The sequence below is a fragment of the Triticum aestivum genome, chromosome 5D (assembly GCF_018294505.1).
Source record: "Triticum aestivum cultivar Chinese Spring chromosome 5D, IWGSC CS RefSeq v2.1, whole genome shotgun sequence".
Classification (NCBI taxonomy): Eukaryota; Viridiplantae; Streptophyta; class Magnoliopsida; order Poales; family Poaceae; genus Triticum; species Triticum aestivum.
This window is the reverse complement of record NC_057808.1, coordinates 223724256-223741745: the sequence shown is the minus strand read 5'-3', so window position 1 is coordinate 223741745 and position 17490 is coordinate 223724256. Positions and strand designations below refer to the sequence as shown.

The window sequence follows — 17490 nt, the reverse complement described above, 5'->3', positions numbered from 1 at the left end:
CTCAAAATCCAACCATCTGGACAGTCCGGGCTCCCCTAAATCTAATCCATATGTGACGGAGAAATATGGTTGTCCAGACTATCTACCATATAGTCTCCAGCACTCGGTCCTACAGAAAAAACTCACCCCACAACATACCCTTCCCTTTTCCCGTCGAACCCTCCCCTTCCCGCTTGGTTTTCCGCCATAGCAAGACATTTCTCCCTGAAGCCCACTCCTTTAAAATAAGATGGCGCCCACCTCATCGTCACCATGGCGCCCTCTGTCCTTCACACCATACTTCCGTACAGACAGCCAAGGAGGAGTCCCCCGCCAACCGCCCCGCTCTCCGCCTTGATCCCCTCCCCTAGTGTTCATGTTGATCCACCGCCGCTATCAAGGGGGACGAGGTGTGCGCCAAAGTAATATTCATCATATGAGATGGTACCATACTTTTTAGATTAGAATGTGCCGAGAGTTAGGTTTAAAGTTGTCAAAGACAGTTTTCCATTAGTTATCTTGATATAAATAGAGATCATTGATCACGCTTTTAAAAATTCTGAGCATTTGCATTGATCACAAATAACAAACCACATAAAACAGATGATTATATGTGTGAACCTCATGTATTTTCGGGACAATGTTGCAAATTGCAAGTTAATACCTTTTCTTCCCAAGAGAATTTACATACATGCTTAGTAAGGCAACATCAATGTTTGATTCTACAACATTAGATGCGAAGACTGCACTCATACATTTTGAAGGCAATATTATTTCAAACTAAACAGATGCATGTTGGTTAGCTTATTTTACCCTGAAGATTAATTCATCAATATCATCTTGTAGACCATCCATCACTTTGTTTTGCCCGCAATTTTAGTATGTACAAGTACACCATCCACATAATCAACAAGATACACTTGCACAGAACAGAACAAAGAAGACAAGTTGGGAGTTGAACATCTCAAACTGACAAGGATCTTGTATCTATTTTCTAAAATGATTCCTTTATAGGTAAATTTTATTGGTGACAAGATTTTGTGGAAGTTTTTTTCTAACTTAATAAAACCCTTCAGCAGCTGTTACTGTTCTTATACTTCTAACTGAATGAAGGTCATCCAACTTACATCAGAAAAATGGGATGACGAAAAGACAAATTTGGTATCAAAATATTTAGAATTTTCTCGAGATAAATGTTCTTGAGAACCATGAAACTGTGGCTTGATGTGTCCCTAAATTTAAGGAGCTCTTGCGGTGTGTACCACCAAACCAAGGCATATGACTTGCTGATAATAAAATTTAATCAATACTAAGCATACAGTGTTCTGGCAGCACAATACTATTGGTTAGTGCCAGAAAAGTTGCATATAGGAATGAAAATAATAACTCCTTGTCACCCTATGTATACCACTATCAGTCTGTTCATATTACCATTATTTTTCACAGTACAAGTCTATCAACACCAATTAAGTGTTTAGTACCAAATCTGCCCTCCCAAACAAGAAGGACGACTCCAAGCTCGTAATCTTGTACTGGGTCATGTATTTGGATTATAAATCTACGAAAATAATCAACCTGTAAATATGAACAATGTTTTGGGTCGATCTATTTCTTAAGAAGACAATAAATAAAATCTACCAACATGTTATGAGAAACCCGACGATGCACTGCCTTCAAAAAAGAGTAATCAAATTAGCACAAATGAGGAAGACGGATAGCACAGACAACGACCACGACACGATGCATCACCTTGAAATATCTTGTTCATTTAGAAGTGGACGTGCCAGATCTACACTGGGTATAGCTAATTAGTGAAATAATCTTCGGAAATCATACCTGGATCAAGGGACAACAGCCGCTTGTACTGCAGCAAGACATCAAGTTCAACATGGTCGTGCTTGGATGCTCTCTTGTCTCCTTCAAAATATGTTTATCGTGAAGGATAACATGGTTGAGAACGTCACAGGATGTCGTGATGAGCTCTGCTCGATATATCTTAGTGAAGATCCTGCGGGCAAAAGGAAAGCAAGTTATCATATGAGGCCTGCAACTAATAGAATGAAAAAATAAATCTGGCAAACCTAATTGGATATTATGTGCAAAAATTAACAAATTTGCTAGCCAAAGCCTCCACAAACATATCTGATGACCTATAGAAAAACATAATTCAGTAGTACTTGTGTGTGAGTGTGTGTGTCTTTTGTATTTTGTTATCGTCATAGGTAAAACTACCATAATCAAATCCTTAAAACAATCTGACATCCACATTCGCATACATTATTTTTCAAGACAATGTTACTGAGCATCTTGTTAATTCAGGGCAGAAAGAAGTAAATCATATCAGGCGTGTTCTCACTCAAAAGCATCAGACCGCACAACTCATACAGATTGCAGGGAGGTAGCAAAGTAGCTATGACAATGAAGAGCAGATGCGGGGAATATACCACAACTTTTCCCCAAAAATCTAGACGTGTCACTTCAATTGCATGGATGGTTAACCTGCATGATTATATCACCAAAAAACCTCCCACGTACAGATGGGCCAATATGCCAGATTGGTACGTCAGTTTAACATGAAGTTGTTCCACTGAGGTACAACTATATATTGGTTGTGAGGCCACCCATTCATGTTGAATGATAATATTCAAACAATTAAGATCATGCACAGATGCATTACCGGCAAGGTTAGTAAAATTCGGAATGATCCAGCATAAACGTAATATTCATGCACATGCTTAGAAAACGATTATCATGATATATACACCTATTTGCTCTAAAAAACCTAAACCAAATGTGTCGTGGCACAGAAATGTCATAGTACGCTCCCAAAAATATTTATACATGGACACAGCAAGCTCTAATCAGAAATAACAAAAAAATGTCATCTGACAAAATATAACTATAATATATAATGCAAACTGTATCAAAACAAAAGCATCACAAAGTACATACTTATTATCCTAACCATGAGACATCAATAATTAGAAGCACCAAGAAAAGGGAAATTTTCACCTTTGCACGTATGTCAAGTGTGTAGTGCAGACTGCTGTGTGTTCCTGTCTCCTCAACCACACATTTCTGAAGTCTGAACAAATTCTTCTGCATTTCTCCATACCATGAGATATTATATTTAGTGGTATGTTAATCACTAAATACCAAGTATCAGATAATCTTGATAATTTGAAGTAACAGTAAGCAACTCCATACCTATTCGTTAATGTAGAGATGAACAATTGATTCAAGCAGACAACATAGAGTTCTTCCTTTAATTCAGATCGCCTCCTGTATTAAAAATGAACTATAGATCAAAAAATATGTAAGCTTGCTTGGCGAAGTAGCATGAAGATGAGATGATTCCACATTATTCTTAGAGATTCATGCATACCATACGTGAGCAGACCAAGAAGATTGGGACATGTCTTTATCTACACAAAGTGAAAAATATAGTTGGAAGTGAATGATAAAAAGAGTTGGGCGTGAGTAAGGCTAGATGGTGTATCTACACAAAGAAAACTTACTTAAACGTCTAATTGTACATTCAATTTTGTTAAATAAAAAAAGGTGTAAATAACAGAAGCTTTACCTATTAGCATAATACGTGTACCACAATGTTTGCAATTGAATTAACAAATGGTATTGAAAAAACAAATAATTTGAGTTCGGCCTGCAGCTCCAACCACTTCAATCCCTGGAAAGCCATCCAAATCTAATACTATTGGCTTATGGGTTCCTGCAATGTATAAACAAAAACACTTTGACGAAGATTGGCAAAAGATAAATCACATGTTACATTTTGTAGCAAAGAAGCGACATAGAAATTGCAAACATGTAAGCAATTAAGTGCCCTCGCAGATAACATGACTCAAGGATGATAAGGAAGTAAATATGTACCCTTGCAGCTCTAGCAATTAGGAAACGGCATCTGAACCGAAGGAACTGGGGTAAGTCGACGCTAGAGACTTGCAATAGAGCTGCTGATGACACATCAAAGCCTGTTGACAGAATAGAATCTTGCATCTTATTTATCAAAAATGTGGCCTTGGTTGGATCCTCCGAGCAAGTTTCAATATTAAGACTAAGCAAGGAAAATTTACCAAGATCAGGCTGGCAACAATTACAGCCTAATATCGTGAACACCGCTAGAACCTCCAGAGAAATGGTAGAAACACTTCAAAAATACTGCTACTAACTAAAAGAACGTTAAAAAGGAGGAATGCCACACTGATGGTATTAACTAAAGAGTAAAGAGCAGTAAGAACAGGATGTTTAGTACAGTTACCTTTAAATAGCCCGAACAATGTAGAATAATTGGTCTTCAACCCACGCCCTTCATGCCCATTGATGCTGCAATATTACGATCAGGGACAAGTCAATATAAAGGGTGTAAGAAATATCCTCCCAAAAGTGAAGAAGGAAACATATGTGGTTACATAAGTACCATGCATTCCTATTTTGCAGTTATCAGAACAACAGAACATCAGTGTTGATGTTTATCATCTTGTAAGGTGCCAAAGGACATCAAATTTTATTCTTGACTACTTCTTTTCATCATTAGAAGCTGAGATCAAAAATACATTTCCTGACAACCAAAAAAAGAGTAGTGACATCTTAGATCTGCTAGGGATATATACATGATCAATTTCGAATATTCGGACCAACATTCTATGAGGTGTCCAAGTTGCAAATTCACACTCCCAAACTTTGCAAGGCTGAGAGAGGGGTAACTACCAAGCATCACCCTATGTTGATCAAAGAACATCAGTATATGCACTCAAACACTACAGTGGAAGTGTGTTGAATCAGATGTGGACTTGCAGTTTTGTTGCATTTTTATGTCCACATTTGATCCAGTCTAGCATACACTAATAATAGCTCTAATATAGTCCCATCTTATCACCAAGGATGACACTTTTACTGATATAAAATCTATAGCGTCAGAAGTTAACAAGAAAACAAATTCAAAGAACGAACCTGGAAACATACCACATGAAACCTACAGTCAACTAAAACAAAAATTCATGATCGACACCCTTGCTCTTCTCAGTAGACTTGCTCCTGGACTAAATCTTGTTGAAGAATTCAATCTGAGATTGAAACACCAAGATATCAGACTTATTTCCCCCATGTACATCCATCATATGGAAGCCCATTCTATTTTCCCTTTGACCTGTAGACTTTATTCTGTTCATATCAAACATCAGTCAACCTTGATTTCATCACAGAGCCATGGAGGTTGGAGGGGAGGAGGCTAAAGGGACGCAGGACTCAGATGATATTCTTAAAATCAGATGTACATCCCTGGGCAACAGAAGATCCCATCTCCCAATCACCGCGTTGTGTGCTAGGTTGATTCAACTCACCTTGTGGCGATCCCATCGGCAACGACGAACTCATCGGCGGCACGTGGAGGTTTACAGGGGCAGATGGCGTGCGTGGGCTGCAGCGGCGCATGGAGGCGTGGAGGGGCAGACCACGCGCGTGGAGCGGCGGCGTGCGTGGGTCGGCGGCACCTGGATGGCCGGGGCCGGGGCGGCACCTGGATGGCAAAAACACCAACGAAAAAACCCGACGAAAGTGGAAGGTGGGACGAAAATAAACCGGAACGAAGACTACCAACTGAGACATTAGGAATAGAGAAGAGATTCCGAGCCTAGAGCTTACAATATATGTGTCGTTTGTTCATATACATCTTTTTGCCATTATATGCACCTCTATGACTTAAGTTTTTGTCAAGCTGGGTTGCCTTGCTCCTGTGCTTATGCCCTACATTCCTAATTGTTCGGCTAGGGCGTAAAGGGAGCACCTCTGCGATTGTTACAACTGGGTTATCCGGACATGTACCTCAGACGGGTGAAGCCGAAAGCTAGCGTTCTTAAGAGAATAATTGGTCGGCAATCAAACGACAGATTGTTACATTATTGTAACCACCTTAAACAGTGCGAGACAGTTTTTTCCGTATTACGGATCACACGCCCTAGCACGCGTAATTATAGTATGCCGACCCAAGGAAAGGAACCCTTAACGGAACTATTTTCCTTAGAAGATGTTTCTTACACACGTAATATAACATACATCCTGAACTCTATTTTTTGTCTGTTCGAGCATTATGACTGGGTTGCCTGGTTTCCGGACATAGTAAATACTTCTTTTCATTTCGAATAAGAATCCGGAAACACTCCATCATTTTGGTTCGGAGGTTAAAGCCGAAAGCCTGCGATGACAAAACTTTTCTCATGTTCGGATAAAGACACAGGTTGATCATAAACGTACATTAATACATTATATCAAAAACCTATTCCTTATCTATTCCATCTATAAGACTGTCTAACCTACAGTCTTCCTGCGAATATTTCGCAGCTATCATTACTTGGTCATACACCAAGTTCAATGGAATTTCTTTCCCGTTTGGTCCTTGTGGTCCCACTCGGGCCATATGATTTGGATCCAGTTTGGTGAAGCATGTCTTCACCATGGCCCAGGCTTCTCGTGCGCCTTCACGGCAGGCGGATGTGTTCCATAGCTCGAACCGGCGCCGGGCACCTTTGAACAGGTTTGTCAAGCCCTCCATACTTTCTGGAGGGGTATCAGATGGCCATAAAGCCTTCACCATACTCTTCATGGCTTTTCGGGCCCGAGCATGTACCGCGGACAGTTCCTTTAGCACGTCACCTTGAAATCCGGATACTTCTTCCTCCGGTCGACCAGTCAACAGGCCTGTGTCAACAAAGTCATGACATTCCGAACTATGGACCAAACATGAGAGCCCAGAGGGGTTTTGCATAAAAAAAGGGGAAACACATACCGAACATGCCGCCCTTCAGTTTTTCATTTTCTTTCTGCGCGGCCGATAACTGAGCCCTTAAGCTCTCCATCTCTTCGGATTGTTTGTTTTTCTTCCCCTCATGATTTTTATCCCCAGACGCGCCCACTGCGATCTTTTTCATTTCTACCAGTTCGGCGGTGACAGCATTCAGCTGCGTCTGGTTGGTTTTCAGCTCCTAGGCTAGCGCAGTGTTCTTTTCTTTAAGAACCTGCAGATATTATCGATCCTTAAATCGGTTTGCTTCACCGCTTCAAGTCTCGGGGGCTACTGGCATATTACTATTCAAGTTGCATAAATTTTTACCTGTATGTCCTTTGAGAACAACTGAATGACTCCGGCAAGTCCGTCTCGAGCTGCTCAGAGGTATGCATCTACCGAACTGAGTGCAGTAAATTCTGACTCGGAAAAGGCCGGAGCGCGCATGCCCTCTTTCAATAGATGGTGATTCATCGCGCTCTCCACTTCGGAATTCGTGACAGATACGTCGTCTGAATCCTCATGAGGCGGTGGAACTGGCATTGCATCAGCTCCCGTCCTAGTTGACGAGTTCGGTACCGGATTGGCAGACATTCGGCTAACAGGGCGTTTTTCCACCGTCTGCCGCGTGTTTCTCCTGGCATTAAGAATAAAGGAGACTTTGAATAATCCGGACTCATACCCAGGCATGTATTAAAGCGGACGTACCTCTTAGAGGGCGGTGAGGTGTGACGCCCGGATAATTAAGCTACAGTAAACCTCTGCTACTGATGCCACGTCATCTCGGTTACTGTAGATAAACTCGCGTTAGTTCAAAACGATTCAAATTCAAATTTAAAATATAGGCAAACAACAAAAGTTTTCAAATATAAGAACTACAAATGTTGGAGATGTTGCAAATTTTTCACTAATTGACATGTAGAAACTAATATCATTTGACTCACCGATTAGTCCCATGTAACAACTAAAATAGCCTTTTAAAAATAAACAAATGTTTATGTATTTTCCAAATCACTTGAAATCTTGTGTGCTAGCTCAAAACATTGCGTACTAGTTATGTGACAAGTTTTAGTTTCAAGAAAACTTTTGGGGTATTAAATTAAAATACAAAGCGATGAAGAAAATTACAAGACAAAAAATATAAAAGAAAAATAAACAAAAGAGGAAGACCACCGTGCACTATAGGCCTAGTGCTACAGTGGGCAGCCCAAGCCCACCACCAGCCTTTTTCTCCCTCCTCTGTATAGTACAGAGAGGAGGCAGAGGCTTGTGCGTGGCGGCCATCCCCGCCTCCATGGCCATCCTTGCCGCCGTGTCGTGCATCCGGCGAACCCCTAGAGATGTATAAGAACACGCCCACGCCCCCGACGGACCCTAGCTTCCCCCTTTCTCCCCACACGCGCCGCTGCTCTCTTCCCCATCCACACCCGACGCCACCGTCGCCGTGCCGTCGTCGTTCGCGCGCACCGGAAGCTCCCCGCGCCACCTGGGGACATCCAGGAGGACCGCCACTCTCTCCTTCGTCCGTCCCGGGGGCCAGCTCAAGCTAGGACACCGCATAGCCTCGCCATCGCCTCTTCTTCCCGCCACGGTCGTCGCGCGTCCCCGCCATCGATCTCCACCACCGGGCCTCCCCGGCCATCTCGAGCTCGTCTATGACCTCCCGGTGAGCTGCTCCTCCATTCCTCCTACTACCCCCTTGCTTCGTCGCCGTATCGTCGTCCCCGTGCTTCGGTCGCCATGGCCGAAGCTTCGCGTCCGTGCGCACTAGCCTGAGTAGGGCCCCGTCCGCGTGCACCCCTGCCTGCCAGCCCGCGCCCTGGCCATGCCCCGCCCTCGCCTGCTGCCTTGGCCGCCCGCACCCCGTGTGCCGCGCGCGTCCACAGTCGTTCGCTGCCGGGCTCCCCTGCTGCGCTCGCCTGCTGCTGCTGAACTGCTCCTGGCCACGCTGCTGCTGTTGGCTGTGTTGCTTATGCTTAACTGCTGCTGCTTGCTATTCCGCTGTCGTTTGCTGCCGCTGCTTGCTGCCTCCAACGCCGTTGCCTGATACTGCCACTGCTGTTGGCCATGGCCATGGTCATGGACGGGTTGTGTGTGTGTGTGCCGTGTGTGGCCGGCTGTGCCACGGCTGTGTGCCTCTGGCCGGCCCTGTGTAGTGTGCCGTGTGTGTGTGTGCAGCGTGTGTGTGTGAGGCCATGTGTGTGTGGCCGGCTGGATCTCTGGATGAGGCCGGCCCTGTTTAGGTTAATAGCTAATTAGTACTAGTAGTTAGGCTAATTAGTGGTTAGGTGTAGTGTATAGGCCATATGGTTAGATAAGATAAATTAGATAAAAATATCTAAGCCTATGACACGTGGGTCCCATTTAATTAGGTTAGTTTTATTTATTTTTAGGTACAGCCTGTGACATGTGGGCCATGCATACGCTTTTGACTAGTCAAATTGACTTGGTCAATTCGGATTAAACTAAATATAATAAATCCAGAAATTTTAGAAAATACTTAAAACTTTGGAAAATCATAAAAAAATTAACCGTAACTCCGATGAAAATACTTTGTACATGAAAGTGTCTCAGAATTTCGAGACGAATCCGAATACGCAGTCGGTTCGTCCGCCACACGTCCCTGGCATAGCGAACATGTAACAATCCCCCTCCATTTCATCTGTCCGAAAATGCCAAACACCGGGAACACTTTCCCGGATGTTTCCCCCCTTCGCCGGTAGCACCTAGTACTGCGTTAGGTCACCCCTAGCACCGCGTATTGCCTTGTTATGTTTTGTGATGCTGTGTTTGCTCCGTATTTACTGTTTCTTCCCCCTCTTATTCTCCGGTAGACTATGAGACTGACGCCGCTGCTGCCCCGATCGACTACGTTGTTGACGACCCCTTCTTGCCAGAGCAACCAGGCAAGCCCCCCCTTGATCACCAGATATCGCCTATTCCTTCTCTCTACTGCTTGCATTAGAGTAGTGTAGCATGTTACTGCTTTCGGTTAATCCTATCTGCTGCATAGCCTGTCATTGTTGCTACAGTTGTTACCCTTACCTGCTATCCTAATGCTTAGTATAGGATGCTAGTGTTCCATCAGTGGCCCTACACTCTTGTCCGCCTGCCATGCTATACTACTGGGCCGTGATCACTTCGGGAGGTGATCACGGGCATATGCTATATACTTTATACTGTTACGTTACTTATGATACTGTTCGGAGATGGGGGCTGAAGGGGCAGGTGGCTCCATCCCGGTAGAGGTGGGCTTGGGTTCCCGACGGCCCCCGACTGTTACTTTGTGGCGGAGCGACAGGGCAGGTGGAGACCACCTAGGAGAGAGGTGGGCCTGGCCTTGGTCGGCGTCCGCGGTTACTTCAAAATATCACGCTTAACGAGTTCTGGGTATTTGATCTGAGTCTGGCCATTTGGTTTATACGCACTAACCAACTACGTGGGAAAGATATGGGCACTCGACATCGTGGTATCAGCCGAAGCCTTCGTGATGTCAGCGACTCAACGACGCACGCCAGATTGGACCGCATAACATGACTTCCTTTGTAATGGAGGTTGCTGGGTCTGCTTCCGGCCGCCCTCGCAACGTGCAGGTGTGCAATGGGCGATGGGCCCAGACCCCTGCACCATAGGATTTAGACCGGCGTGCTGACCTCTCTGTTGTGCCTAGGTAGGGCTGCGACGTGTTGATCTTCCGAGGCCGGGCATGACCCAGGAAAGTGTGTCCGGCCAAATGGGATCGAGCGTGTTGGTTTATGTGGTGCACCCCTGCAGGGAAGTTTATCTATTCGAATAGCCGTGTCCCTCGGTAAAAGGACGACCCGGAGTTGTACCTTGACCTTATGACAACTAGAACCGGATACTTAATAAAACACACCCTTCCAAGTGCTAGATACAACCCGGTGATCGCTCTCTAGCAGGGCGATGAGGAGAGGATCGCCGGGTAGGATTATGCTATGCGATGCTACTTGGTGAACTTACCATCTACTCTTTCCTACATGCTGCAAGATGGAGGTGGCCAGAAGCGTAGTCTTCGACGGGATTAGCTATCCCCCTTTTATTCTGGCATTCTGCAGTTCAGTCCACCGATATGGCCCTTTAGACATATACCCATGCATATGTAGTGTAGCTCCTTGCTTGCGAGTACTTTGGATGAGTACTCACGGTTGCTTTTCTCCCTCTTTTCCCCCTTTCCCTTCTACCTGGTTGTCGCAACCAGATGCCGGAGCCCAGGAGCCAGACGCCACCGTCGACGACGACTCCTACTACAGTGGAGGTGCCTACAACTGCGTGCAGTCCGCTGACGACGACCAGGAGTAGTTTAGGAGGATCCCAGGCAGGAGGCCTGCGCCTCTTTCGATCTGTATCCCAGTTTGTGCTAGCCTTCTTAAGGCAATCTTGTTTAACTTATGTCTGTACTCAGATATTGTTGCTTCCGCTGACTCGTCTATGATCGAGCACTTGTATTCGAGCCCTTGAGGCCCTGGCTTGTATTATGATGCTTGTATGACTTATTTTATTTTTAGAGTTGTGTTGTGATATCTTCCCGTGAGTCCCTGATCTTGATCGTACACGTTTGCGTGTATGATTAGTGTATGATTGAATTGGGGGCGTCACATGAGGTTTCTGGGCACTCCCGGTCCCCCTTCGCTTCGAACGACTACCCCGTGTGGGGGCTGTCCTGGGGGAGGTACGGTCCGCCGAGCGCCGATCCTATTACAATTCGGATCAGTATAATGGGCATAAGTGCAAATAGGGATTTCCTTTTAAGAGCCCTCTGAATACTTACGATGCAAAAGGGATAGAGGCGGGGGTAGTCCGCGGTGATAGCCACTTCCGAGCCATCAAGGCTCGCCTGATAAAATACCCCATCATCGAACTCTATGTGTATATCCGGATCCTTGCGAAAGCCAGGGTCTCGATCGCGGTTATGATCCTCTGGCTGTGGAGCGGGACAGTGGACGTCCTCGGTCATCTTCCTCCATGACTGTTTATGGCAGCAAAGAACAAATTTGATTAGTATCTGTAACAGCAATAAAATGACGCAGGCGATCAGAATCTTACCCATTCAATGGGGTTGTACATGGAGTAGCCTTCCCGGAAGTTTAAGCAGATGAACTCTTCTTTCTCACCCTTATACAGATCGACCAAGATTGTGGCCAGTTCGGCTGGGGTATCCGGACCCTTTCGTCTATAACGGGACACGTCATCTTCTCCGTTGTAACACCATAAGGGAGTTACTTTGGATTGGAGAGGCTGGACACACCTCTTTATTGCAATAGCCATGACCTCGACTATCGAGAGCTCGGTATGGGCTAACAACCTGACCTTGCTGACCAACCTCTTTATCTCCGCACTGTCCTCTTCCTTGGGACTTCGGGGATGCCAGTTGAGGCGCTTCTTTAAAGGAGCACTGGAAAATTCAGGAAGGCCGCGCCGAACTGGGTCTGGCAGTGGGACGTCATCCATGTAGAACCATTCCGAAGACCGCTTTGGATATACCTCTTTGGGAGTTCCTATGAGGTATCCGGATCCGGCTATACACCATACTTCGGCACCGCCCACTTTAAATATGGAGCCTCCTCGATGGAGGGGAACAAGGCAAAAGAAGTTCCTCCATAGTTGAAAATGGGCCTCGATGCCTAAGAATAGTTCGCAGAGGGCAACGAAACCTGAGATGTGCAGAATCGAACCTGGGGTAAGGTTGTGCAGTTGGATGCCTTAAAATTCCAATAGGCCCCTGAGAAAGGGATGGATTGGAAATCCAAGGCCCCGCAGCAGGAATGGGATGAAGCACACCCTCTCCTCCTTATTGGGGTTGGGGAAATTCTCAGCCATCGCATCGTTGCCGATTGAGGCCAAACCCGCTCGAACGGAGACTAGATCTGCGAGGGGAAGATAGCCCTGCGTCTGGAGTCGACTCAGCTGAAGATGAGGCACTGAGCAGCTCTGCCAATCACCCTCTTGAGGGCCATGGGGGCGCGAAGAGGAGCCTGGAGCACTGGCCATGTTGGAAGGCTTTGTTCGTAGCTAATCTTGACGGTTTTTATTTTGCGCGGTGTGAGATGTCATTTGGGGATCTAAATCTCCTTATATAGATGCCATCCGAGCGTGGTGAGGGGCTTATTTACAAAAAATCACGGACCGTTCGTATTCACCCGACGCGTGGAAATCGAAGCGACAACAGGAAGGAATCATAAAGGCAGAACATTGAGGTCAGAGCCAGATTGTCAGTGGTCCGAAGTATAATGGAGAACCCGCGTTGCAAAGCCGGATACTACGTCATCATTGAAGGCAAGTTCGGGGGCTACTGAGGGAGTCCTGGATTAAGGGGTCCTCGGGTGTCCGGGCCGTGTGTTATGGGTCGGACTTATGGCCGTGAAGATACAAGGTAGAAGACCTTCCCCCGTGTCCGGATAGGACTCTCCTTTGCGTGGATGGCAAGATTAGCGTTCGGATGTATAGTTTCCTTCTTTTGTAAACGGACCCTGTACAACCCTAGGCCCCTCCGGTGTCTATATAAACCGGAGGGGTTAGTCCGTAGAGGCAATCAGAATTTCCATAGGCTAGACATCTAGGGTTTAGCCATTACGATCTCGAGGTAGATCAACTCTTGTAACCCCTATACTTATCAAAGTCAATCAAGCAGGAAGTAGGGTTTTACCTCCATTACGAGGGCCCGAACCTGGGTAAACATCGTGTCCCCCTTGTCTCCTATTACCTTCGATCCTAAGATGCACAGTTCGGGACCCCCTACCCGAGATTGGCCGGTTTTGACACCGACAATAGCCTCCATACAAAATCCAACCGTTACACACATTTGACCAATCTCGGTGAGACCGAATAGCTAAACTCGGTGGGACCGATTAGTTCAAAATGTGAACATTAGGAATCTCGGTGGGACCGACTAGAACAACTCGGTGAGACTGGTGTGCTATGGCTTTAGGGCAAACATCATCTCGGTGACACCGATTGCATCAACTCGGTGAGACCGAAGTGAAGCAATAAGGCAACAGAGAGAATGTCAAGCCAACTCGGTGAGACCGAAATAAATGCAACAAGTCACAGAGCATTGGCAAGGCCATCTCGGTGAGATCGAGACCCGTATCGGTGAAACCGAATTGTTAGGGTTTGTGGCAGTGGCTATGTCATATGAACTCGGTGGCGCCGGGTAGGAAATATCGGTGGGGCCGAGTTGTAGTTTAGGGTTTTGACATATTTGGATGTAGAAAGTGGTTGAGGGCTTTGGAGCAATATCACTAAGAATTTGAGCAAGCAAGCCATTAAGCAGCACCTCATCCCCTTTTAATAGTATTGGCTTTCCTATGGACTCAATGTGATCTTGGATCACTAAAATAGAAATGAAGAGTCTTGAGCTTTTGCCAATATGTGTCCTTAGCATTTTGAGGGATCCACATCTCTAGTCCATGCCATGCCATTCATTGAACTTCTTGAAATATTTATCTTGAAAGGATATTAGTTCAATGAGCTATATGTTATGAACTACCAAAACCACCTGGGGATTAGTTGCACTTTCACTTTCCGAAGCGGACCCCCTCTTGATAGTACGATTTTCCCTACGACTCAAGTCCATCGAAAAAGAAACACGGGAAAGAAAACCGTCTTCACTCTGAAACTCCGAGGGGCACAAATCGTCTTGAGCCATATGTTTGATAATCTGAACTGCTCAATGCACACGATTAGTCCGCGAACACATTTTCATCAATCACCAAAACCACTTAGGGATACATATGCCCTAACAATCTCCCCCTTTTTGGTGGATTGATGACAACATGGGATTTGCACTAAAGATATAGCAACGAGGTGTGCAAACCCATAGTCTACATAATATAGAAGGCTCCCCCTAGATGTGTGCACTACCTTAGATATGCTTTTGGAATGCAAAGTACACACATTTAGCATCAACACTCCCCCGACATTTTATAGACCGAGCAATACTTGCAAAAACATAATAAGCAAGATAGCAGGCAAGTAATAACATGTGAGCAAATGGATAAGGGCATAACCATAAGATACATCTCACATGCAACGGGAAATAATAACATGAAGTACTCGACATAATAGATAGAGATAGGGTAGCACATATGTCTTCAACATATGATCTCAAACTCATAAGACAGACACAAACCAAAGCAAATGAAATAGTTCGAGCGAGGAAAGCAACGGCAAATAAGAGGACACACACTCGACCCAGGACACAGCAAATCCCTGAACTCTCTCCCCCTTTGGCATCGAGACACCAAAAGAGCGGAGAGTACACCTAAGAACGAGGGTGGTAGCAGTACTCCATGATATCACCAATCGTGCTCCTCCTCAGACTCCTCTGCAGCAGGTGATGGACCTCCAGTGCCCTCATCAGAATCAGTCCATGGGTAGTGTTGTCTGATCCAAGCATCCTCGTCAGTGATCCTGTCCTCGGAGCAACTAGCAGGGTCGAGGCCAACTTGCCTCATGATGACCTTGTCACGACTTTGGGCCTTCTTTGCTTCCACGTGAGCCTTGTACTGTCCCTTAGCCTATAAGAAGAACAACTTCTTCATCTTCTACTTAAGCTTCTAGCCCAAGAGGGCTCCTCTGACGGTGGCTCATAGTCCGGCTCGTCATCCTCATCAGACCTGACAAAGTCACTCTCTGGGAGAGCAGGAGCAGAAGTCCCCCACTTCTCCTTCTGCCTCAGCTGAATAACATCATGAGACACTAAGTCCCCAGTGATAAGCTCCTCATCCAGAAACGGAGATGTCCATGTCTCCTCTATCAGCTGCATCAAGTAATTAAGGACCATAGATGATGCACTTGCGCTCCATCACTACTGCAGCATGCTGCTAACGCGACACTATGATCAGAGACCCTTTGACAAAACTGTGTGCGATGCATTAATCGCAAACGGTGATGTAAAAAACCGTCAAAAAAGATGCAAAACATTTGCGATGAAGGATACATCAAACACGGTCCAGATTTTAGTTGCGTGTGCGATGAGGGGCATATGGTTCAGTTCAATTAACTGTTTGCGATGTGGTAGAACAAAAGAAACGGGCAGCCAGATGAAGGCATGTGGGATATACGGCATACAGTTCAGTCGGATGAACTGTTTGTGATAAGGCAACACAAAAGAAACGGTTAGCCAGATCAAGGTCTGTGTGCGATATACGACATACGTTTCACTCGGATGCACTGTTTTCGATTAGGCAACACAACAGAAACGGTTCAGCCAGATCTAGGTGTGTGCAATGGAGGGCATAGAGTTCATTCCGATAAACTGTTTGTGTTGAGCCAAGAGAACACAAACGTTTCACATAAACAAGATGTGTGTAATACGCGGCACACATCAAATTACATAGGTGGCTAGTGCACACATGACATTTCCACACACCAAAGTAAACTATTACATGCATAATTAACTAGGTTAAACGATCATCTGATCATCATCTACTTCTTGTGCTAGCTCGATGTTCCTTCTATTCTAAGTTTCCATTAATTGATGGCATTTTATGAACACACCACCGTTTCCTGCCATTTCCTCACCGGTTTCCCGCCACCCAGCGATATTGCGCATAAACCTAGGCGGTGCGCGACGCACGGAGGCAACAAGCGCAATCTGTAGCACAACCACCTTTTCCAAGCACGCCAACCCACCAAAGCGCTGCCTCTGCCATCAACCTTGTCGACGAGGAAAACGAGTAGGCGCCATGGTCGGTCGAGGCCGAGGCACTCCCCGGCAACATGATGGACGATGCCGTGATGTGCGTCATCGCCAGGGTTGAGCAGACCGTTGGTGCATGGCGCTTCAGCGCCGCGGATCAAGATAGGCATGTCAGCGCCGAGAGGCTGCAGCTCGCCGTAGAGCAAGCTAGGCGCGTCCGCGCCGATAGGCTGCGGCTCACCGCATGGCGGGACCATTGGAGCACCGCAGAGCGAGAGGCGCGGCGCACCGCATAGCAAGAGCGGATCCATCGGCGCTTGCCTGCTGTTGACAGGGCGTCACAGCTGGGTACACGTCCCGTCAGTACCCCCATTCCTCGCCAGGGTGGGCAGTGGCCCTCTGCACTGTACTTGCACCAGAGGCCGGCCGCGCCGTACTTGCACCGGGCGCCCGCCGCACCGTTCACATGGGTCACGCCGTTTGCCTTGTCCGCGGCCCGCTCGATGCCAACGCGCTGGTCGGTAGGCTCGACCGCCTCCTTGGCCCAGGTGTCCACCTGGGCGCAGTAGAGGAACATGGCCGTCACACCCTCGAGCTTATATGTTTACCTTGGATAGTATTGCTCAGTTTATTGCTCTGTTTCAATGTGTGTACTCTGTTTTCCGTTCTTATATGTTCTGTTTCAATGTGTGTGTATACGCTTTCCATTCTGTATATGTGGATGATGACAGCTAGATTCAAATTTGTATACACAAATAGATAGAAAATGGATTCATAATATATATATATATATATTAATTGTTCATTAGTTCATCATAGAATATATATAATATCATCACATATACGTGCCCCCCCGGGGCTGGTGGACCCCCTTGGTGGACCCCCGGACCCCTTTCGGCACTCCCGGTACAATACCGATAAAGTGCGGAACTTTTCCGGCGACCAAAATAAGACTTCCCATATATAAATCTTTACCTCCGGACCATTCTGGAACTCCTCGTGACGTCCGGGATCTCATCCGGGACTCCGAACAACTTTCGGGTTACCGCAT

The 17490-nt window shown here is 46.1% G+C and overlaps 1 protein-coding gene and 2 long non-coding RNA genes across 13 annotated transcripts; 1 reads left to right on the top strand and 2 right to left on the bottom strand.

The window, feature by feature from the left end:
• Positions 1-1262: 1262 nt before the first annotated feature.
• On the bottom strand, positions 1263-5333 carry LOC123120273 (uncharacterized). Of its 11 annotated transcripts, none has more exons than XR_006459366.1 (7): positions 4418-5330; positions 3871-4323; positions 3563-3709; positions 3365-3404; positions 3187-3261; positions 2992-3078; positions 1263-1987 (listed from the first exon to the last, which is right to left on the bottom strand). It is a non-coding gene; the product is annotated as an uncharacterized lncRNA (long non-coding RNA). The 11 variants fall into 11 exon arrangements; XR_006459369.1 differs by having other exon boundaries at positions 3365-3709; positions 3871-3971; positions 4074-4323; XR_006459371.1 differs by having other exon boundaries at positions 3187-3277; positions 3563-4323.
• A 938-nt stretch (positions 5334-6271) lies between these two features.
• Positions 6272-7406, bottom strand: LOC123120444 (uncharacterized). The gene is made up of 2 exons (XM_044540440.1): positions 6782-7406; positions 6272-6693 (listed from the first exon to the last, which is right to left on the bottom strand). Exons 1-2 carry the CDS (start codon positions 6921-6923, stop codon positions 6272-6274), a joined length of 564 nt encoding a protein of 187 aa, XP_044396375.1. The 5' UTR covers positions 6924-7406.
• Positions 7407-7630: 224 nt separating this feature from the next.
• Positions 7631-11274, top strand: LOC123124566 (uncharacterized). Its single transcript, XR_006461158.1, has 2 exons — positions 7631-8444; positions 10998-11274. It is a non-coding gene; the product is annotated as an uncharacterized lncRNA (long non-coding RNA).
• Positions 11275-17490: the final 6216 nt, after the last annotated feature.

Bases quoted from the DNA above. Each gene is read 5' to 3' on its own strand.
- LOC123120444 (XM_044540440.1), bottom strand. From the start codon at position 6,923: ATGAAAAAGATCGCAGTGGGCGCGTCTGGGGATAAAAATCATGAGGGG. The intron at 6,694-6,781 runs GTATGTGTTTCC...TTGTTGACACAG, and splicing joins ACTGAAGGGCGGCATGTTCG to GCCTGTTGACTGGTCGACCG.